Source organism: Tachysurus fulvidraco, chromosome 25, assembly GCF_022655615.1.
Source record: "Tachysurus fulvidraco isolate hzauxx_2018 chromosome 25, HZAU_PFXX_2.0, whole genome shotgun sequence".
Classification (NCBI taxonomy): Eukaryota; Metazoa; Chordata; class Actinopteri; order Siluriformes; family Bagridae; genus Tachysurus; species Tachysurus fulvidraco.
In genome coordinates, this window is record NC_062542.1 from 13047985 (window position 1) to 13072716 (window position 24732).

General features: G+C 41.5%; 1 protein-coding gene across 11 annotated transcripts in view; it reads left to right on the forward strand.

The window, feature by feature from the left end:
• Positions 1–708: 708 nt before the first annotated feature.
• Positions 709–24732, forward strand: part of stau2 (staufen double-stranded RNA binding protein 2) — a 70594-nt gene continuing 46570 nt past the window's right edge. For 6 of the 11 annotated variants that reach the window (XR_003444853.2, XM_027174288.2, XM_027174330.2 and 3 more), the window contains exons 1-7: positions 709–781; positions 3257–3341; positions 3558–3688; positions 3882–4041; positions 6531–6660; positions 20277–20436; positions 23378–23485. Coding sequence is in view for 10 of the 11 variants with exons in the window: in XM_027174288.2 (XP_027030089.1) it covers positions 3266–3341; positions 3558–3688; positions 3882–4041; positions 6531–6660; positions 20277–20436; positions 23378–23485 (765 nt within the window). In the remaining variant the exon portion in view is untranslated. Of the gene's footprint in view, positions 782–1373; positions 1507–2257; positions 2281–3027; positions 3176–3256; positions 3342–3557; positions 3689–3881; positions 4042–4231; positions 4369–6530; positions 6661–20276; positions 20437–23377; positions 23486–24732 lie in introns of those variants that run through there. The other 5 variants (XM_047808843.1, XM_047808844.1, XM_027174297.2 and 2 more) reach the window with 5 other exon arrangements.

The window sequence follows — 24732 nt, forward strand, 5'->3', positions numbered from 1 at the left end:
TACGCCTTCGCTTCTAAACAGAAAGGGACGATCGTCGTGGGATCGTCTGGAACCAAACCTGAAATTTCTCAACAATAATATAAACACTTTTCTGCAGCATCTTGACAACCATTGTGAGCACCTCAGAGTGCACAATGTGCTAACATTGTTTTTGTTTGTTTATTTTTTACTATACATATCCAGATTATTACACATGGACACATGGTGTCTATTAATATCCATTAAATATTCCATTTTAAAAATAGAAAACTATATTTAAAATGTATTTCTGACTCATTTAGAGGTGATTAACTAATAAAATGTGATTCAAAAGTCAACATGATTAACATCTAACTTCATATGGGATCCATTTGACAACGAGTGAAACCACATAGAAACTATTTAACTATTTATATTTGCAGAGTGGCTTTTTTTGGATGAATGATGAAAACAAGCCGTTATGAAGGTTTATTTATTCCCTTTATGAATGTGGAGTTTTGGGAAAAGCTCTTCAGCTGCAGCAGGAAGTCGGACTGTACCAACGCGTGTAAAAGCAGGGGACGTTCGTAATTTAATGCGCGAAAATTGAACTCCATCGCTGTTTTTAGTGGATTTTAAATACATGTACAGCACTATTTTACACGGTGATGTTCATGTCTTGTTCGCTCTATGGTGCAGATTTAATTTATGAATGATTTAGGATTTGGTATTAAATCCGGCGCTCATCCGATAGGTGGTTCGGTCCAGTGTCATTAGTTCTCTTTAGTGTTTGCCAATGTTGGAGGTCTGGCCGCGGACTGAGGTAAAAAAACATCCCAATTGAACGTGAACTGTGTTAGCTGGAAGTTTATACGCCGGGGTTTGAGCAGTGTTCGGTGTGTTAATGTGTGTTCAGGGCGTGTGGATGGCTGTTAAAGCTGCTGAGTGATGTGATGGAGAGGTTTGGGTCGGATGCGCAAAGGGAGACTTGAGATATTCAGCCATGATGGATAAACACAGCTAAATGCTAACCGTGCTAACAGCTAATTCTGAATTAAAGCGAAAATAAAACGCCCTCGACTCAAATATCAATTATATAAACCTGTAAAGCCTTATAAAGCTGTGTGTAGACTGAAGCCAGCGGTTACTTACATGCTGAACACTAATACAGAGATACAAGAGCTGAACTAAAACATCACATCACTGCAGCTGTGAATGTTTATTATTATTATCATCATCATCATCATCATGAACATGTAGCCAGCTGTTGTGATTCTCTGCCTCAGTGTTTTAGTTAAAGTTGTGTTTGTGAACGTGTTGACACTCAGGAAGTCTCATAACAATCCAAAGTTCATCCTTAAAGCAGCATCACAACCTAAAATACATCAAACTTGTTTATATCCAGATCAACAAGACAGGATCCAGGTTCTTCTGTCACTCAGGTAGATGTTTGTGTGATGCTCAGGAGAAGCTGTAATGCTGATGTCAAGGCTGGACAACTAGTGTGGTTTCAGTGGTGTAAAAAAAATCGCCCAGCTTGAACACAAGGTGATGATAATAAAAATGGAAGAAAAAAAAATTAAGTAAGTTTGCTTGTTTTGGTGTAACAGATCGATCGATCCCGGCTCGGTGCTTTCTGTCAAAAGTTCAGGTGCGTCTGAATGCATCCCAACACAGCAACAAAGAACCAAAGGAACACCTTCGTCATTCTTCCTAGCTGGAAAAAATCTCATATGTTGTGAGAACGCTTCGAAACGGCTCTATACCTCCAGGCTGATGGATAAACCTGATGCTATAACATCTAAGATAAAGCAGCTGCTTTTCGTTGCTTTGTTTGTTAGTCATCAACCCGTCACTAGTTCAGTTATACGTTTTGTTAGTAAATCGTACGATTCAAACTGTTCAAACAGCCTGGAAAGCATGCACGGTACTTTTCTGACTAAAAAGCAGCGAAAGGCTGAAATAATAAACGTGCATGACGACTTTTCGCTAAGGGAAAGTTTGTATGACGTTCATAATGCAGCTTTAACTCATTAATACAAAAGTAAAAATTACTTTTGCTCATTCAATGTCGCATTAATGAGAAGTCCCAGAATTCAATGCAGTCCCTCACACACACACACACACACACACACACACACACACACACACACACACACACACACACACACACACACACACATCTAACAGAACAGTAAATATTAAACTTGGTTTCAAAAAGTTCCAGGCCTTTGGACCTCTTCTCTTAATCATCAGCAAATGAAAATCATCAACAGAGCAGAAAAACTCTTAAAGAAGACGTTAGCAACAGTAACTTTTAAGGTATTGAGCCATTTCGTCTGTTTTAGAGATAAAGAAGGTTGAGGGAAATTCTAAGTGCTCATATGTTTATTGAAAGTAACTAACAGAGACTGAACATTAAGAACAGCAGCTGAAAAAAAAACCCCAACATCCTGAGGTCAAGTTAAAGAGAAAGTAAACAACACTAAAGTGCACTAGCTGCAGTACTGACATGTCTGAATTACATGGTCACGTTTGTGTAGAAATTGGAGAACGCTTCAGTACTTTGTCTTCCCTGTGTCGTCCTCTAGGCATAGCTAGACTGCTGAGTAGAGAGTACTGAGCAGGAAGCCATGCACTTATTTATGTAGCCTGTCTTGTTTCGTCAGCGTTTAAATGTGCGTGTTTTGTCGCCGCCATGCATCAGTTAACAGCCTGGAATTCACCGAATGTTTTATTCAGAGCCATTTAATTAGTCTTTGAGCTCCACAATACTTAGTTCCTCAATTAAAAAAAATCTTACCTTTTGAATGTTCTAGAACCTAAAGGTGCCTTCATTAAAGCACTGACGATTCTAGAACCGTACCTAGTGCTCATGGCTCTAGAAAGTTCACGGAGGATCCTAAAAGTTTTTACAGAACTTGTCCTAGAACCTTTTCAGCGAGGATACTGAGATCTTCGCCCTTTGCCGAAGATCTTTGATCTACTGAGAACAACTTTGAGATTCACAGTGAGGGTTCTGGAACCTTTTTACTGACGTAGCCCAGGAACCTTTGGTGTCTCTAGAGTCTTTTTTGTACGAGGATTCTATATCTGTAGCGCTGAGGAATTTAGAAACTTCACACCGAGGACTCTAGAACTGTATCCACATGAATGGACTTAAACCTTCATACAGAGACAAACATCGCATACACATCTGTATATACCAGCTCTATAGGTGCCTTAACTTTATGGTTCACATCTGTATCAGCCACATAATCTTACTCATGGATCGTCTTACGGTTCTCTCATGTTACAGATATAGAGCATGGCTCAAGTAAAAGTGCAGACCTCAGCGCACGCCGTGCCCTCCATCAACGGCACTGTGCCCACCGTCCCACCAGGTAGGTGTGTGTGTGTTTGTATGTGTGTGTGTGTGTGTGAGAGAGAGAAAGAACTTTATGGTGTTAGCTTATAGCTTTTTATTTTAATAAAGCTTGGGATCGAACGCAATACCATACTACAGTACAGCGGCAGCGTAAGGATGTTATTCAGTGACGGAAACTTGTAAAACATTGTTTGTTCTATTTTGAATGTTTTTGTTTGTTTGTTTGTTTCAGCTCCTCCCCAGGATAACATGGCAAACCCTAAAGAGAAAACTCCGATGTGTCTGGTGAATGAGTTAGCCCGTTTCAACCGGATCCAGCCGCAGTACAAACTGCTGAACGAGCGGGGGCCTGCGCACGCCAAGGTGCACTGATTCGGTTCCTTACGAAAGCCAACTTTATTTAAATGTGTTGATTGTAATGCATTTGTACTTAAACATTTGTAGTTAAATATACTTCTATACATTTACATCTGTGTGTATACAATACAGCTTTGATTGTTAGTGCTGCACTCTAACTGTGCCGTGTGTGTGTGTGTGTGTGTGTGTGTGTGTACAGATCTTCACTGTACAGTTGTGTTTAGGTGAGCAGATGTGGGAAGCTGAAGGCTCCAGCATTAAGAAAGCTCAGCACTTGACAGCCAATAAAGCGCTAGCAGAATGCACGCTGCCCTGCCCCCCGCCACGCATCACTAAACCAGACACACACACCAATCCAGGTACACACACTAAAACACACACACACACTACATCATCTTCAGGTTCTACAGGGGGTTGCTGCATTGACAGCCATTGACAGAATTTTTGCACTTGTGAATCGAGAACCTTTACACTACTAGACTTTTTAGAATCATCAGAGAGAACATTCTAGATCCTCAGAGCAAAGCATCAACGTTCTAGAACCCTCATCGTCGCACTGAGGGTTCTAGAATGTTCTCGCTGATGATTCTAAAAAGTTTAGTAGCTTTTGCACGGATGTTTCTAGAACATGTACTCTGATAGCACTAGAAGCATCACACAGCAGATTCTAACACCTGATAATCGAGGTTTGTAGAGCACAGGCTTTGGACTCGTGGCCATGTCAGTGATTTTTGCCCTTACGGTTCTAGAAGCTTTACACTGAGGATTATAGGGCTGTTGCATTGAGGATTCTAGAGGCTTTGCCTTTCGGGAAGGGATTCCGGAACAAAGAAATTCTAGCCTTCACCTCTAGCACAGTGAGGCTTGTAGAAGCTTTAAGATGAGATTTCAATAAATAAAACTAGATTTGTAAAGTTCGTCGCGACTAACTTTGATGTTGGCTTTGACGATGCAAGTATTCGCAAAGGCTGGTGCTTTTTGGAGGCGAGTGGACATAAGTGGACATCACGTGACATCATCAGAATACCCGTGAGGAAGTTCCCCGCATTGTCCTGAGTGTTTTGATACGTCACATGTCCATGTTGTAAAAAGTTTTTTGATTTTGCATATTTTGGGGGCGGGGCTGCGGGACAACCGAAAGGCCAGTCGGTACACCAATGTAAAACTTTGTTCAGAGTATCACCCTAAAGGAGCTGGCCGAGTTTGGTGTAGATAGTTCGAAAGCTTGCCGAGTTCTAAACCTCCAAAGTTTATACTGTAATAAGAGTCTATGGGAAAAAAGGCCCCTCTGAGAGCCGGTACTGAAGTACTAGTAACTCAGATCACTTCTACAAAGCCAACAAACTATCTGCTGATTCTAAAGTGTCTAGCTTCATGTTCCTATATGCTAATGGTTATAGGGCTCCACTGAAGGTTCTACAAACTCTCTCTCTCTCTCTCTCTCTCTCTCTCTCGATCGCGAGGGGAGAGAGAGAGAGGCAGCGAGAGCGGCGAGGAGAGGGAGTATCGCTCAGGGAGAGAGAGAGAGAGAGCGGAGGAGAACGAGCAGAGGGGACGATATCATCTAACTCTGGTTTATGTCGTTATGTGGAAGATCCGTATCTCTATTTACAGCGCTCTAGTAGGGATCTTGTATCCTCTTTGGAACGATGAGGAGAGAGAGCGAGAGAGGGAGAGCGAGCAGAAGACGAAAGACGAGCGGAGTAGAGACGGGAGGAGAGGGAAGTAGGGGGAAGAGAGAGAGAGGGAGAGAGAGAGCGAGAGAGGGGAGGGAGAGAAGAGAGGGGGAGAGAGGAGAGAGAGAGAGAGGGAGAGAGGAGGTATGAGAGGAACCTGTATGAGTACACAGATCGATATATGAGCTTATAGCTGTCTAGAGCTTACGGAAGAGAGCGCGAGAGGAGAGATAGTCGATCGTACACGAAGAGCAGACACACACGCGAGACGAGGAGACAGAGAGAGAGGAAGAGAGAGGCGGGGAATGCGAGAGAGAGAGAGAGAGCGAGAAGAGCATAGAGAGAGAGGGAGACGAGAGGGAGAGAGAGGGAAGAGAGAGAGAGGAGAGGAGAGAGAGAGAGAGCGATGAGAGCGAGTACGACGCGAGCGGGAGTGAGAGGCGCGCGCGGGCGAGACGGGCGGGCGCGCGAAGCGACGGGCGCGCGCGTGCGCACGCGCGCGCGAGCGAGCGGGCGGGGGACGACGCGGCGCGAGAGCGGGGCGAGCGGAAGAGCGCGGGGGGACGGACGCGGGGAAGCGCCCCGCGCGCGGACGCGATGACCCTGAGCGAGCGCGCTGGACGCGCCGGGGACTGACGTGGGCGACGCGCCCTCTCGCGGGACGGCGCAGAGCGGGGAGCGCGCGAGCGAGAGAGCGCGAGCGCGCGCGCGGACGCGCGCGCGGGCGCGCGCTCGAGGACGCGCGCTGCGCGAGCGCGCGGCGGCGAGCAAGGCGCGCGCTGCGCTGCGCGCGTCAGACGCACGCACACACGCGCGCGCTGCTCGCGCGCCGCTCGCCGCGCTCGCGCGGAAGCGGCTCGACGCGGTCGCGCGCGCGCGCGCGCGCGCCTGGCGCGGGCGCGCCCGCTCTCTCTCTCACACACACACACACACACACACACACACACACACACACACACACACACACACACACACACACACACACACACACTGTGTCTGTCTCTCTGTTTTGGATCCTGAATGATCTTTGTGCAATATATACACGTTACCAATCTGAGTGTGACACACATTAAGAGCTCTAGCACATAGAGCTAGCAAGCGAAGTGTCTGTGATGTAGTACCTTGTCAGCAGTGTGTATTATTTCCACATTAACACCTTGTGTATTCTTTAGGCAGCATCACCCCCACTGTGGAGCTGAATGGATTGGCGATGAAGCGAGGAGAACCTGCCATCTACAGGCCGCTGGAACCCAGAACCCCCCACAGGGCCAATTACAACTTCAGAGGAATATTCAATCAGAGGTGAGAATTGACTACAGAGCAATGGTGAGATTTAAGAGTGAGCAGCTACAGCATGTTTCAAGCAGCAGGTCTGGTGTGTGTATTGATGAGACAGTGGATTCATGGGAGGTGGTGGTGTTTGTTAGGGGATCCTCCAGGTCAAAGGTGTGTGTGTGTGTGTGTGTGTGTGTGTGTGTGTGTGTGTGTGTGTGTGTGTGTGTGTGTGTGTGTGTGTGTGTGTGTGTGTGTGTGTGTGTGTGTGTGTGTGTGTGTGTGTGTGTGCGTGTGTTGGGTGACGGGAGCCTCGTCAACCCTGGATCATGTCAGAACAACCGCAGTCAGGAAAGTCAGTAATGTAGTGTGTATTATATAAATATGCACTGAATGAATCACAAAAAAGAGCATTAATAACATATAATAACAATATTAACAATATAATAACAATAACCTTTATACACGACTATACATGGTGTTATTAAAGACGTTGTGCACACAAAAACACTTACACAAATGTTATGTTCGACTTTCTTAACATTGAGTTTTAGCCTTGTTTTAGCTTCTATCCAGCTGGACTGAGGATGTAGATGAAGAAGTTTCACTTATGTCCACTAGGGGGCAGAAGAGCTCCATGTGTAATAGCTGTATTATAAACTTTTTTTTATGAACTTTTTTCTTTCGTCTTTAAAAAACATATAATAAGAACATCTTAGGAACATGTTATAATATTTTGTCCTGCTCATATTCCGAACCTGTAATTACACAGAATATGTTTGACATATTGACATTTATTGAGTCAGTTAGTTAAGTAGCTGTATAATGACACATATAATACAAAATAATCAAGCAAAGACAAAAATGAGCAAACAGAACATATTAACTGTACAGAGGTGTAAGAGCAGCCCTGGGATCAGCTAAAGTGTTCAGGATACTTAAGCCTTAATGGAACAGGTTGTTGGTCAGTAGACTACATTTGCAGTCTTGGTGGGATGTGTACATTTTTTTCTTCAAATTGATGATCTACACATGATAATGAATGTCAACAGGAAATACGAAGACTGCTGAGCTACTCAGGTGGTCACACACAGAGAGACGTACACTCAGGCAGAGGAAACGGTGACAGCATGGCACACGGTCTCGTCCTGTCCCGTCCTAAACGCTCGGTGAGACGCGTGTTTGTGTCTCCGCCGTGGATCTCTGGCACGGAGCTTGAGAAACAGTAAGACAGCAAGGAGCCTAAGCAAATCCGATCTGTGCAAGATTACATCATTCTGGAACAGACAGACAGAGAAACGAGAGAATGAGAACGAGAGAAAGGGACAGACAGACAGAGAGGAAGAGAGAAACAACAAAGAGACAGAGAAAGATGAAGCTAAAATGTCAAAGAGAAAAAAAATGAGAAAAGAGACACAAAAGGGAGGCAGCAAAAGGGGAGAGACAGATGCAGAGATGGGAAGAAAGGGGAGATAGAGGAAAACAGATAGAAATGGGGCAGAAGACAGAGAGAGAGAGAGAGAGAGAGAGAGAGAGAGAAATGAGGATTTGCAAAGAAATGGAGTTGATACAGAGGGACAAAATTGGAGAGACAGAAAAGGGGAGAGAGACAAGAACACGTAATGGGAGAGAAAGAAAGAGGAGAAAGGAAGTTGTTGAGAAATGGGGTCTGAACAGAGGAACAACAAGGGGAAGAGAGACATTTTGGGGAAGGAGGCAGACGGCTAGAAAGAGGGAGACAGGGAAACGGATTAAGAGAATGGGAGAGACGATTGGGAAAGGGGAGAGATACAGACAAAGGAGCAGAGACAGACGGACAGAAAAGTGCAGAGAGAGAGAGAGAGATCAATCTATAGAAGAGAAAGAAAGAGAAACAAAATAGTGGAAAAAGACTGACGGACAGAAAGGGTGTGAGAGACAGACAGACTGACAGGTCTGGGAGACAGGAGAGGAAGATGGAGAGAGAATAATGAGGATGCTAGTAAAGAAGGAGAGGCGAGCACAGACAGGTTGCCATGGTGTTATTAAACACTGCAGATAATTCGACTCCACACCGCAACCGAGATCGATCGATTCGTCACCAGATTACACGTTTCACTCACATTCGGCCCACAAAGTGCCAGTGTGATTTATAAAGCAGTCATCTTCATCAGCATCATCATCATCCTCATGGCAACTCCATATGCTCCTCTATTAGTCAAAAGACATTTGTGCTGATTTATAAAAACGATCATTGAGTTTGTAATGGATTTTCTGTGTCTCACATATGGTCAGTTAATGTGTGTGAGAGAGAAGAGAGGGACTGAGAGAGAGGGACTGAGAGAGAGGGACTGAGAGAGGGTGTGTGAATGATGTGTGAAAGAAATTCTTCAATGTTTACTAAAAATAGTGCTACATGGGATCTTAATCTCTTAGTTGGAGTCTATTTTATTTGATTTTTAAATTTTTTTTAAATGATACATAAAGATTTTAATAAAACGTGTCACAAATGAACAAAGCGTATTCCCTAAAAGTAACGTAACATTAAAAACTGCTGAAACCGCCGTAGTAAACGTACGTAGCGTACAGGAAGCCATTTTTTTGTGTTGTGATCATGTAAGTATTGCACGTTAACCCCAATGGTGTGATTGTTATTTATTGGAAAACATGAGCTTCGTTGGTTATTTGTCACATCAGCATCACCATGAGCACATGAGCTGCAGATATTCTGGGGTAAAATGTTACACTGCTTCTGGTGTATGTTGATGACAGTAAATTAAATCATCAGGGGAAGCTGAGGTATGAGTATCGTGACACCAAGATGGCCGGCGAATGCCACTCGCTGACTGGAATTGGCTCAGTGAAAGATTTCTATGGCTCTTGTGTGCTAGATGAGAGACCAAAGCAAAAACTGAAGCTGTATTTCTAAAACTGCAAATCATATATTCATATAAAACAGTGATGGAAAACGATAAATCCAGCAAGAATCCTTGAGAAGAAAAGACATTCGAAAAAGGGGAACCAATAAGAACCCCCTCTGGAGAAAGAGAATCGATTGCATTCATGGGTTCATTGTTTCCTCTACTGCTGAACTTCCCGAGCTGATTTGTGTATGAGTGTGTGATTGCGTCAGCGACCGTGGCTCTGAGCTGGAACAATACGGAGGGAAACCGCCATGTTGAAAATGATGATATTTCCTGCTCCGATAGAGCGGAGAGAAACATGCTAGTGGGAAAACCTGACCTGCGGCCCTGTTTTCTTATCATAAAGTCATCGTTAGCAGTATGCAACGTAACGTATCAGCGTGTGTGATTCAATGTTCCTGACCTTTTGTGGGTCGCGAAAGGCTGCGGATGATGATGTGTGGAATGCTGGCGGATGCAGAGGGAGTGTAACGATGAACAACAACCCAACAATTGAATTGTGTTGAACAAACCGCTCTTTAGCAGCTGGACTCTGTGCAAGACTTTAACATCGGTATAGATAACGATGTTATGTTAGCTGACAAAGTGTTTGACAAAACAATTGTTGTACATTTCTTTGCGGTTCATTTAGATTTTGGCTGAGTTTAGATTGTGACACTTGTGACTTTACCATTCAGACGTTAATCCAAATCTGTCAGTTTCCAGTTGAAGTCTGAACGTTTGAGTGAACTGCATCATTTTTCATGAAGTAGGGAAAAATCCTGGGTGTTTGTTAGCCGCTAGCTGCTCAGCAAACATCAACAATCTCAAATGAACAGTATAGTTAATGTTGATAAGAGTCTCTGTTGACTGAACTAACGTAAACACTACGGTAAACTAATTCGAAAGCAATGTTTTCTTGACATGTTTCTCTTTCGGCAATGTGAAATTCAGACCTTCGAGCTTCCGTCAATCAAAGCTCGAAGAACAACTTTGCAGCCTGGTAGCTTATAAAAGAATATAGCTCTTTATTACAGACAACAACATGCCATTTAAGGAGTTCTACTAAAGAAGGTGAATTACTAAAGAAATGCCTTATGTGCTAGAACGCAAGCTAGAATAGCTAATTCACTAACTAGCTAATTCACGATAGACAACTATCGCGATAGACAACAGATACGCTAGACAACAGTACATTTTAAGGTCAATTTTGGTAAAAAAATATTTCCACATTGTTTTAAACAAAATGCAATACCGTAACGTTCATGGTAAAAAAAAATCAATCAGAGAATTGACATGCTAGCAGCAGGTCTCTCGCTGAGACGGAGCTAGCTACTCGGCTAGCTATGAGGAAACGTGTCATATTTTCAAGTGATATTTAGTCATGCGTGTATTTGGCACAACATCAGATAAGTTTTATGATTCAGTGTGTGTGTGTTTTTCAGCACAGCTGTGTGTTATTTTTTGTGAATCATCACCACAGCTCTCCCTCAGATTTGTATCGAAATTTAGATAACAGAAAGAGCTTTCCTTCTGCATTTTTATCTTGTTGGTTTAGGAAAGAGTAGCAGTGTCACGGGCCACTGACAATCTGTACTGTATTCTGTCAATCTGTTACTGAACTGATTGACAGAACAGGAGCTTATGTAATGTTGTGTAAATAAAAGCAAATCCATACACATCATGAGGTAGATTGTCTCCAGAACAGCAGCCTTGTGTGGTGTTCTTCGTTTGCTGTTGTTAGTACCTACCAAAAGTGGTCCAGGGAAGGATAACTGGTGAACCAGCGACAGGATACAGGGCTCCCAATGGTCACTAGTTCACGTTGGGAGCGAAGCACAGTCTGTCTGATTGGAACCCACTGCATAGCTGAAAAAGTTAATGCTATTGTTAATGCTATAGTTTCAGAATACACAGTTCATCACAGTTTCATGCGAATGGGGCTACGTATCTATGGACTTTACAGAGTGCTCATGCTGACCCCTGTTCAACCCCGAAAGCACCTACAATGGGCACTTGAGCATCATAAATGCACCATGGAGCAATGGAAGAAAGTGACCTCATCTGATGAACCAACCTGCAGAAGACATGGCACCAGGATCCATTATGGCAGGGGTGTCAAATTCTGGCCCGCGTGTGTAATTATATTTGGCCCGCGAGATCATATCAAATGTGCATTACAGCTGGCTAGCCGCATGCTAATACTACAAATCCCAGAATGCCTTGCCACTGTGTTGACTCGTAGTGACGAACAGCAAGCGCCCCTCATTCTCTGTTGACAGTCGTTAACAACCATGTTACAGTCACATCAGGCAAGTTAATTCCACCCTCTACAAAAATGGCCAAACGAAAGATGGACGATAGGAGCTTTCAAGACAGGAGGGAGGCAGATTATCTGTTCACGGATATAAAGGACAGACCTGTTTGTCTTGTGTGCTAACGGAGCTAACGTGTCTGTAACGAAAGTACATAACATAAGAAGACACTATGAAACAAAACATTATGAGAAGTATCAGGACCTGGACGTAAAGCAGAAGCTCCAGAAGGCAGAGGAGATGAAAAAAAAGTCTGGTTTCCCGGCAGACTATGTTCATGAAAGCAAAATCAAAAAGTGAAGCTGCTGTAAAGGCTGTAAAGATTTATTGTGGCAGTAGAGACAGCAAAATCTGCCCGGCCCTTTAATGAGGGAGAGTTTGTCAAAAAGTGTATGGTCAAAGTTTGTGAAATGAACACCACTGATGTGTCATTTATTTCAAATGTAATTTCAGATGCTTGTAATATCAAGCTCTGGTTGTTCCAAATCCTGTGTTTAAGCAAAACTAAAGTTTGTTTCCATATGAAAAAGGTTGAACATCACATATCAGTTGCAGTTAATTTTTCAATAAATATCCAGTTTGGCCCGTGACACCCCTGCATTATGGGAAGCAGGCAAACTGGCGGAGGCAGTGTGATGCTCTTGGTAATGTTCTTCTGGAGTTAATGAGGATGTTATACTGACACGTATCACCACGTACAAGAGTGCAGCTCTTCATGACAGCAGTATTCCCCAAAGGCAGTTGAGTCTTTCAGGAGGATCGTGATTCCTGTCACACTGCAAGAATCCTTAAGGAATTTTCAAGAGAATGTCAAAGAGTTTAAGGAGTTGTCTTGGCGTCAATTCCCAAGCTCTCAGTCCAGTCGAGTATCTGTGGGAGGTGCTGGACAAAGTCAGATCACCTCCTCTTACAGGACTTAAAGGAATGTTTCTGAATGTTTCAAACATCTTGAGGAATCCATGCCACGAAGAATCGAGACTGTTTTGAAAGCAAACAGAGGACAAACCCAGTATGAGTGCAGTGTCCCTAATAAAGTGATCAGCGAGTATAAATGATTTCAGATTTTCTCATTATGATATAATATCATAACAATATATCGTCACATCCTCCCTCATAATTATTACCAGTGACTCAGGATGCAGCAGACGTTACTGTCAGTGTTGAGTTGATCATGTCTCTTAGTGAAACAAAATGGGCATTTTCTCAGAAGGCATACGCCCTTTTTGATAAAAACAACATTTCAACTGATTACTTTGGCAAGAAAACTAATGTAACAGTCTAATTATTGTGTGATTATAGAATTACAATTTTAAATTTACACAGGATATGCTACGCTGATTATTTCACAATAATGACAAATGAATTTCCCCCAAATACTGTGGTCTGGCTACATATACACTTGAATATAATGTAAGGAGTATCATTTATAGTTTGGCCAAGTTGTTTCACTCGATCCAAAAAGTCAATCCAAGTCAATCCAATAGCAAACAAATCTCACAACCCAAATGCCTAAAATGTCATCCAGTCTTATCAAACATACCTGGCAACACAAACGCCTAAAATGTCAACCCAGTCTTATCAAACAAACCTGGAACCCATATGTCTAAAATGTCAAACCAGTCTAGCAACCAAAAAGTCAAACAAACCTGGCAACCCAAAAAGTCAACTCAGTTTAGCAACAAAAATGTTAGACAAATCTGGCAACCCAAAATTTCCTAAAACTCAATCTAGTCTATCAATCAAAAAGTCAAACAAACCTGGCAACCCAAAACCCAAGAAGTTTATCCAGTCTAACAACCAAAATGCCAAACAAACCTGGCAAGCCAAATTCCCCAAAATTCAATCCAATCTAGCTACCAAAAAGTCCAATTCATGGGAACGGGTGTAATTTGGTCCGAATATTTGGGGGGAGGGAATTAGGTTACAAGCCCTAAATGCTGCACAGCTCTGCTCCAACCCAGGAAGGACATTTCAGCAGTGTCACTTTAGTTGAATGCATTATTCATTCATTCATTTTTAACAATACAGTCTGCTCAAGGTCGAGGCTGATTCGGAGCCTGTTCTGGGAGCACTGGCCACGTGGGAACACACCCTGAATGGGGGACACCGTTATTTACTTTATTATCCTTTTTCCCTCCCTCTGAAATGTCTTTGTAGAAGAAACTAATAATAGTAGGACTAAACGCAAGTTTTTTAGTCTGAACAACATTCCTGTGTACCCTTTCTGATTTACATGAACATTACAGACTAAAAGCCATGAATAAAGCTGCCTATCAGCTTGTACAAGCATGGCTGTACATCTCATTAAATCCCTGAAATTATGAAAACAGCACATGGTGTGTCATTATGAGGGAAGCAATAGCTGCTGTGTTAGAAGGGTCATTTTTTATTTTTTCAGGGTAAACACTGAGTGCTCTGATTAAAAAGCAGAGGTCACCCCTTGTGTCTCATATGCGTTTGAAGCCATAACGGCAGAGGAATTTCAATTTCCCAAGCTCATTTAAGTGTCAGGAAGCCCGGATGTTCCGTACTGCGATCAGCTGAAGCAGAACCGGGGCGGTTCACCCTGGAGCCACATTTCAAGCAGTAGCTCAGCCAAAAATGAAAAGTACACAGCGTCTCTCTTGCTCAAAAAATCTACCCAGCGTGTTTTAAAACACAACTTCTCAATAACTGTTAGTGTTGCACTGAGACAAGTGTTAAGTGCTAAAAGAAAAGTGTAAAGCTACGACTTTAGCACTGCCCAAACCGACACACTTGCCTCACACAATCTGGAGCTTCTGTATATTATTATCTGTATGTTAATAGCCAGAGTCTTCATCTCTACCAGTCGTCCTCTGTGAAGTTATAGCAACTATTTACTGAGGAAGAAACTATTATGGCTTCAACATGGCAGTTTCTAAGTATTTTTTTTTAATCAAAGGAAATCTGGGTGTTCAAAAATAAACAGATTGCAAAATAAAGTTTCTGGTGTTAAATAAATATGTCATTATTTTATTATATTTGTTCATGATACTTTTTGATTATTTAGGAAAATTATGTAGGAAGGCTAAAAAAAATACTAATGTAAGCCATTGGTCTCAGTACCAACATAGCTAAATGGCTGGAAAAAATAAAAATAAACTGACTTACAGTCTATAATGTTTGGTTGTACTGGGATTGGGCTTGTGTCAGTCATTTTGTAGACATGCCCTTTTTGGCAATATACATCCTCGAATTATTATTAGAGGAAACTGCTTTGTAACATGTTTTAAAGTGATGTTGTGACAGTCTTTGCAAAAAGTACCTCAGGTTAGCACGCTAGCTCTAGTTGAACTACAGGTATCAGTAGTTTTGGGTAGTGGAGCTTTGAGGTATATGGGTGGGTTCAGTGAGGGGGAAAAAAAATCATTCAAATCTTATTCCACTTCAAATATTTATCCATTAGAGACAGCATATTTATTCTCTATTTATTTGCTAATCTTTTTTAACACACCTTTTAAGCTGTTTGTTGTTTAACTGAAATGTTCATTAAACTAACCTGGTGTTATTTTCGTTAATCATAAATGTATGACGGTGTTATTTATTTATGATGCGTATTACAGTCTGATGCGCTTATATGCCACACTTTGATCAGCCAGTTTAAATGTTATTTCATGTTGAATCAGTATTTTCTCTCTTTCTCTTTGCTTCACCCGATTAACAGCTTCACTGAGCTTCAGAAGCTCTTTGTTGAGTAATGGCGAGACGGTGATGGTTTTCAGGTCATCGCCATATCTGCTTTTCAAAGAGGATTGACATTGAATTATACAAACTGTTCACAGAAGGGATTTGGGACACAGCCCATGGAAATGTATAGTGCTAATATTGTTACCAATGCAGGTATGTAAATATATAGAGACTTATATTTCTGATAGATGTATTAGTCAGACTGTTACTCCGACATATTCAAGTCTTCTATTGTTTTATCGCAAACAGTACATTGTTCATGCTAATTCAAGTGGGATTAAGATTAGGACTGTAACAAACACTTCAGTTCAGTTTGGAGTTACTACTGCAGCGTTATCAGGACAAACACTAGACAACAACAGTGTTTGACAATCAAATCAAATGAAAATTAGAAGTACAGATATTATATGTTGCATGTTTCAGTGGTTGTAAGTGTGTGTGTGTGTGTGTGTGTGTGTGTGTGTGTGTGTGTGTGTGTGTGTGTGTGTGTGTGTGTGTTTGGCACTTCTCCCATTCCTCCTGTTAGGTGTTCCCACTTTGGCTCACGTTCCTTTTTAATTCAGACCAGACGGCCCGCTTATATATGTGTGTGTGTGTGCCTGCGTGGGTGTGTGTGTATGAGAGCGATTCCTTTCCCACGCTGCAGCACCTGTATTCACCCACCATGACACCCGAATCTATCCCCCACCACCCAAAAGGCCCCTCCTGAAATGAGGCGCCCCATGGAATTCTGGGAGTGAACTGCAGCATCACTGTGCAAAAAGCATTACTAGATTTCAAAGATGATTTGTGCCACTTGGTGGTTAAAAGCCTGGATCATTTCCCCTACCACTACTACTAATACTGTTTAACTACAACTTTTATTACTTCTACCGTCACTACTATTAATACTCTTACCACTACTGCTAATATCGCTAACAGTGTTACTCCTACTACACCCATCACTGATTTTATACACCCAATGCTACTGCTGTGTATCACTCCTGCAGTTCACTGCTGTTGTTAAGAAGATTTCTAGTGGTGTTACTGCTACCACCACCACCACCACCATCGCTTGTACTATTACTACTATTACCATTACAATCAAAATCACTGCTGTTACACTACTGTTAATATTAATAACAGTACTGCTAATACTGCTACATCTACTACCACTACTTATATTTACAGTTATGCTCTGTTACCACTAACACACCGCCATTGCTATTACTCATATTATCACTGTTACTACTACTAACGCTATACTACATGCTTTGCTATACAATAATAATGCTGTAATTACTATTTTATTATATTTTCTTAAGACTATTATTACTATTATCATTACTAGTCCTTCTGCTCCTTTCACTACTAGTATTCCTATTAAGATTGCTGTTACAATTCCTATTTGTAACACCACCACTTCTATTGCTAATATTATTATGACTAGATCTACTATTACTCTTGTTGCTACTTTATTGTTACTACTACTTGCTGCTTCTGTGACCAAAACTGCTATTCGCTATTACTTAAACTGTCATAACTACTATAAATAGTTCTACTTCCGCCTGACTTTTGTGGTAACCTGTCCAGTAGATCTGTCTATCTGTCTGTCTGTCTGTGTGTTGTCTGTCTGTCTGCTGAGCCGCTTAGCAAGGCCCTTAAACCCCAATTACCCAGCTGTGTAAAATGAGAAAATAGTCGCTAAATGCCATAAACGTAATTATCTGTATGTATGTATGTATGTATGTATGTATGTATGTATCTATCTATCTATCTATCTATCTATCTATCTATCTATCTATCTATCTATCTATCTATCTATCTATAATTGCCCAGCTGTGTAAAATGAGATAAAATGTAAGTCGCTCTGGATAAGGGCATCTGCCAAATGCGATAAATGTAACTATATCTATGTATCTCTCCATCCATCCATCCATCCATCCATCCCCAATTGCCCAGCTGAGTAAAATCAGATAAAATGTAAGTTTCTGTTTGTCTGTTTACTTTTCATGTTAACACTGACCACTACTGCTGCTGGTATTGCTACTAACTGTTATCATCACTGCTATCAGAACTCTTCATACTTGTAGAGAAAGCATCGAGCTGAGTTTGCAGCTGCCTTCTTCTATTATAAAGTTTACAATTCTTGCTATGTGACAGACATTTAAGAGAAAGTGCACACAGTGCCTGTTTTCCTGTGTACTGTTTGTTCTCAGCGGCTGTTATGTTTCTCGGCCCATCAGATCGTGGCCAGTTACTGCACGCTCTGCCTTTTCTTTTCAGGATGTTCATAATTATTTTGGAATAGTTTTCTGCATTTCATTACTGCATGTGTGTAATTCCTGTTTTATTATTATTCCTTGGTGGTTTCTGCACATGCCCTGAGCTTAACTTTGCCCAGATGGCTTCCATCAGAATTAAATCTGAGCTCACACTGAAGCGGAAGTTCAGTAACTGATGAACCTACACAGCTGGAATATTTATGAAATTAAACAGCGTGGAGGATTCAGGTACAGCGGGGTCTCCTGGTTCGAGCACACTAAAAGATGTTCTTATTCTGTCAGTTATCAAACATTAAATAGATACTGAAGGAAGGCTTTGGCCTAAAATGGCCTTACCTCAGATGCAGTCGAACAGCTAGGACATATTTGGTTTTCAGAGTTTTTCCAGCAGTCCTTCTTTAACTACTTCTTTCTTCTCAACGTCACTTCTTCTCTGCAGTTTAATTGGCTGTTGAGGGAAATGCATTCTGATTGAATCACATAATCTACTAGACTTAAACAAACGATAAACAAGCCGGGGTTGACAGTTGCAAGGCAAAATAGACAAACACATTTCTAGTTACTTCACCATTTTTGTTATTGTTTGTTATTGAAGAACCAGTAATACTTTCTTGGTGTAGATTATATTATTATTCTATTATTGATATAAAATTGTTATTGCAACTAGTATATGAAGTGATTTGACTGTGGAATCGATCCAAACAGCATCAAGGTCACCACAAGGTCAAAAATACGGCTATTCTTTCTAGTCTGAAGTATGTATTAAGCGTATTTAAGGGAACGCATATTAAAAAATAAAGGACTAGATGCTAGATCGTTGGATGCTGATAACGTCAAGTTCTCATTTTATTTTTCTGCTTGTTTTTTTTTTTCAATTTGGGTATCATAAATTTTTGATTGGAATCAGGGCAATCTTGCAGGAATAGATAAGTAATAATGTAAAGTAAAATCATCATTCGATCACGTGCTACACGAGTGAGATGTGCAAAATTTGGATTTGGATTTTTCCTAAACTAGTGCAAGAGTGCTAAGCGTGTGATTTTGCAGTGTGAATGGGTTGCAGTGGGGGTGCTTGGGATCAGGGCGTTGACCCCGGATCAGTCTGTGTCACTCTTCATAAAGGCCGAACACACTCCTAAATCTGGGCTCTGAAGAGCCGTCTGACAGGCTGCGTGGGCGAGCCAGAGTTACGCAGGAGAAAGAGCAGAAATGTGACGGGGCTTTTGTTTTGCCTTCCTGAGGCGCGGTCCACCGGGGGCCATTACCTCGCTTGCCCTACGGCGTTAATTTCACCATTTATAACTAGGATAATATCGTTCGGGTTCGGCCACGGATATAAATCTGTCGTCTTTTCTTGAGTTGTTCTAAGCTTTTGTCCATTGCTTCTTACTTCAGCCTTTTCTCCACAGGAGCTCTGTGTGTGCTGTGAGAAAGTTTGTGTCACTTTGATAATGTGGAGCCTCATTTCTGGGTGAACGTCAACAACCCTCTTTCAATGAACAGCGATAATAAAAGGCAGTAATCATCATAAGAATAATACAGCTACGATATTCTGTTTGTTGTTAGTCTCTTCTCTGTGAAACATCGTAGGCCGGGGAAGTAGCAAAGATTACAGCTGCGGACGCCGGCCAAAATATTTTGGCATGAAGTTCTTTCTTCGTTTCTCCTAATTACGATCACGCAGGATTAGCGTCATTCTTACCTCACGTTGAAATCTCAGAAAAGTCTCAAGCACTGCTAGGAAGTCAGCAGCTGCAAACTTTTGTTTCCTCTCCAAGCTGCAACAGGTCACAGATTAATAAGAAAAATGATGCATATTAGTCTGTATAAGACGAAGGTGAAGTTTATATACAAACGCCAAATCTCCCTCTAGAGCGTCTCATTTTAGAGGCACGAAAACGGATTTGTTAAGTTGATTGCAAGTTGCACGTCCCACTGAGAATTATTGTTACTATGGCCACCGGTAGGAGGAACGGCTCCTGGTGTTTAAAAATGCTGTTTAAATGAAAATGTATTTTTTTTTATTGTTTTATATTGCATAAGAGAAATATAAATAACACGTGTTTTTTTTTTTTTTTTTTTTTGAAAAAGGGTGAGAACAGTGATAAAGCTTTAGTATATGTCTTGTTTTATCTCTTATCTATCGTTCTCTAATAATGACCTCGTAATAAACAGCACAATACCGAGTAGCTTTTAGTTTTTAGTGGAGTTTAGCTGGGAAGAGTCTCTAGTAAGGCTTCGCAGACTAGCTATGTGTTGGGTGTCCGTTACGGTGTTATGTGTGTTGCCATAGAAACGCGCGATGTCCGAGATTGAGGAGATGACAGAGTGGAATCTTTGAGTCATTATTTCAAGTCCGGCGGTTCAACAAGTCTGATTTACACTGTGATAAAACTGTCGTGTTTCAATAAGCTAATCCTGTTTTGACTCGAATGCCTTTTTCTCTTACTCCCCTTCCCTGTTTTTCTCTCCTTGAGGTATCACTCTACGGTCCCCAGGGTGTTCTACGTGCAGCTGACTGTAGGCAGTAATGATTTTTATGGTGAAGGTCGAACACGTCAAGCAGCTCGGCACAACGCAGCCATGAAAGCTTTGCAGGCGCTGAGAAATGAACCCATTCCAGAAAAGCAACTTCAGGTATAAACACACACACACACACACACACACACACACACACACACACACATACTCATACACACACACATACTCATACACACACACATACTCTCTCACACACACACACACACACACACACACACACACACACACACACACACACACACATACACAGACATAAACACACATGCACATCTTAAAACATGGTCACATGTACTAAAGACTCTATAGTGAAAAATCGAAAGAGACTCAATACCCATAATGCATTGCAGCATTTAAAGACTGTGTGCATGATGTAGTGCGGTTTGTGTTGTTTAGTGATTAGGGTTGTTATATGGAGTCTACAGGGAATTCATTTCGGGACTCAGGACCTTAGGCATGATGCTCATTGGTGTATATGGTTTATGGTTTGGGAAACGTCCACATGGGACCCGTGAAAGTGAGGACAGATTAGGGATTAGGGAAGAGGAAACAGTACATGATACATACTACAGTGGACACACCTCTAACCTTGTGTTTCCTTCGTTTCCTCTTTCCTTTCCTGGCGATGTCCAGCACCCTAACTCTCTCTTCACCTTTTTATTCCTGTCACTGAAGGCAGATTACCCACAATCCCTTTGTGCTGACCTCATATCCCCTTGTTCTTGTATCTTTATTCCTTCCCTTGGTGTCACACCGGGGGTGTAAAGACAACCTCACATACACTTAATGCGGCTTTTATGTGTGCCCAGTTGTAAGCTTAACACTGCGCGACTGTGTATAAATCACTTAACACACTGACGCTACGTGCCAGCGCTGATGTCACCACTCCGTCTCTCCCTCGCTCATCTGACAACACATGGACAACACGTACTGATCCTACAGGTTCAAAATAAAAAATAAAAAACAGGTGGTAAATAAATATGCCATCATCTCTCACACCACTAATGTGCCCCGTGGTTCACAGTCTAATGCCCTTTTCCTTAGGTAAATATACACACCTTACCATAAAACTGCCTCAACTGTATCACACCCCCTCATTACAACAACGGTACCCAGTTACAGACATGTATAGAAGAAAAGAACTTGTGGAAGAACGATTTAAATTAGCAAATTTTATTCTAAAATTAGAAAGCTCCCAATTTTATTTATTTATTTATTTATTTATTTATTTATTTATTTATTTATTTATTCATTCATTCATTCATTTATTCATTCAATCAATTCAGAAAGCTTACAAGTTATGGTTGAATTTCTTTTTTCTTTACCTCAGTTTAATTTCTTTTTATTTTTAAATTTTATTCTATTTTATTTTGGCTTTACTTAAATGTATTTAATAGTTTACTTTAATAATGTTTGTAGTAATAATATCTGTCTGCTTTTATAATTCTTGACTGATTTTCTTTGGTTAAATTTGAATTGTGTGTGTGTGTGTGTGTGTGTGTGTGTGTGTGTGTGTGTGTGTGTGTGTGTGTGTGTGTGTATTGAACAAATGTCCTCATTAGGATATGAAATTCTGACATAGTGACTGTGTGTGTGTGTGTGTGTGTGTGTGTGTGTGTGTGTGTATGTGTGCACTGTGAAGTAAACATTTTACATATATTTTTTGCAGTTGTAGTTATAGCTACTTGTCCACTCTCTGACTCTACATGTGTTTGTTTTATTCAACTATAACACAAAGATACACCATGGGACCCGACACCCGACTAACACACACATACGTGGATGTTCCCCAAACTGAACCCACAAAGTTTGACACCCAGTTGAGTTTCTGTCATACTGTTTTTATTTCCTTTGATCGCATTTTTTTTTTCGCATTTTGAATTTCCCTTACAAGGGAGTAATAAATGTACGTCACATTTTATCTCCTCACCTTCTCAACTCCGATGTCCAACCGCAGATGTCCAACCGTGCTGGACATCTAAATGAGTGAAAATCCCCACAGCAACCTCCGATATCTAGTGCAAAGCTTTCTCGCTGAAGAGCGAGGCTTATTATGACAGCAAAGGGAGAATAAATCAGGAACGGGATGTTTAACATGCACATATTAGCGGGATGTTTAAGGGCCCACAAACTTTTGGCCAATTAGAATAGATCGATGTGTTCTACTTTTATTTTCCCTAATAAAATAAAATTGAAACATTTCTCACTTCACTTAGACTTTTCTTGTCAGAATTGATTAAACTGAACCTATTAAAGTCAAGCCAAAATTGCGAATACAAAAACCTTTGCCTTGTGTGTGTGTGTTTGTGTGCGTGTGTGTGTGTGTGTTTGTGTGTGAGCATTTGGCATCGATCTAGTTATTTAAGCCGTAATATTGTGCTTTTCTCGCCTGTTCGTTCTTGCTGTGTTCATAACGAGCTCTTTATCAACTGCTTCTCTTCCTGTATTATGTTACAGAGTGAAGAACGCCATAGTCATGTACCGCCTCAGGCACACACACACACACACACACACACACATACACACACGTGCATGTAGTGGATGTATTTCCACTGCAGGAATTTTTTCAGGAACTCGTGCTGTGGTTCCAGGGGCCTTTATTTTAGTTCCCAAGACTACTAGGTATTGAATGCACAATCCTGGAACTACTGAATGGATCATAGTGAACTTTCTGTCTTGCAAAATCCTCTCTTGCCAAATATTTGCAGTATTTAATTCAGAGGCAGAACAGCACAGACATTTTCGTAGTGCTTTGTATTTCCCTGCGCGTCATGTCGTCATTTTTTTTTTATTAACTGTTCATGAAAGGGGAACAACATAAAAGATGTTCCGTTGAATCAGATAAGGAAATCTGAGCCTCTTGGATGGAACACTCCTCATATTGCTCAGATTAAAGACAAGAGCATTTTATTTTCCCAGCATCTTATAGACACATGCATCAAATTGCCCTAAAACCTTTTAATATATATATTTTTTTATTATTTATTTTTTCAGATTCATGCAAGAAATATAGCTTCATTTGTGCTTTATATATTTTTAGAGTCTGGAGGACAAAAAAGGCTCAGAGGAGGAGAGCGACGCAAATAAATCTGAAATCAGCCTGGTGTATGAGATTGCACTGAAGAGGAACATGCCTGTGAATTTTGAGGTATAAAACACACAATATGCTGTAGCATGAACCTGAGATTTCAGCTGTCAGTTAATTTTTAATGTGTTTAGCCACCCTATATATTCAGTATATATGTATTTACTAAGATGTGTATATTAACTCTCTGAGATTTGTATCCACATAAAATGCTCTTATCCAGATTTGTGACAGGTGCCTTGTTCTGAAGAAAGCACCATTTCCTGTCAAAGCATGAAAAGTTCTCTGTGTTGCCTCCGTGTCTGGTTTAGTGTTCGTCCCAGTCACGTTGCCAGATTCGTTCTGATCCTAATCCCTCTGTCAGGCCTGGAAAATGTCTGTCTGTTATTCCATCCTTAGCGTGAGGTCAATTTAACCACGATGTTTAACAACTTTAACAAGCAGCCTCATTAGCAAACTTCCGAACAGATTTCGTGCGTAAACGTTACGTTGTAAATGTTATGTTTTTCCCCGATCGTGTTGTTTTCTCTACACAATCCGAAGACCGCGTGCGTGCATGTGGCGTGCGCTGTCAAGCCGAGTTTAACTTGCGAATGATGTATCGCTCTTTTCCTGTGTCGTCCTCCGCTCCATCGTTCAGCTGTGGGATCCTGGCCTGCGCAGGAATTTTGGCCCGTGATCAGGATTCGGAAAGAATGTGTAGTGCGCACTTTATGGATAAACACCGAAACCGAGAGTAAGTGCTACAATGTGAGCGAGAAGCAAACCGTGGAAACGGTGCACGTCTGGATCGGAACAAAATGGCATATCTCCTCTACACGACCAGCAGAGATGATGATTATGATGATGATGATCCACAAAGAACATGAAGAACCTACACGCTAAAGAACTCATCTGTTGCTCATCACAGTTCTCACTGACATGCCTACAGACAGTGTTGGTGCAATACACTGACTGAGACAGACAGACAGCTTAGCAGTTAGACTGATAAATGAATAGGCAGGGAGGAAAATTGATAGATAAGTAGATGGAGGAACCAAGTGATGGAGAGACTGACAGGAAAAGTGAAAGGCCTGACAAACGAACACATACAGTACATACTGACAGACATAAGCCCTATTCGGACGGGATTAGTTTTACGTGGGGACGTGGGGGTAAAGTAATTATTACCAGAGCGTCTCTGTGATTTTAGTCCTGTCCGAATGCGCCATCTCGGTGATCATTACGGACAATGTCAGTAAAGATTACGGCGACTTTTACCTTCTGTAAAAAGGTCCGGGAAAATTACCTCAGGTCATACTAATCCCGTC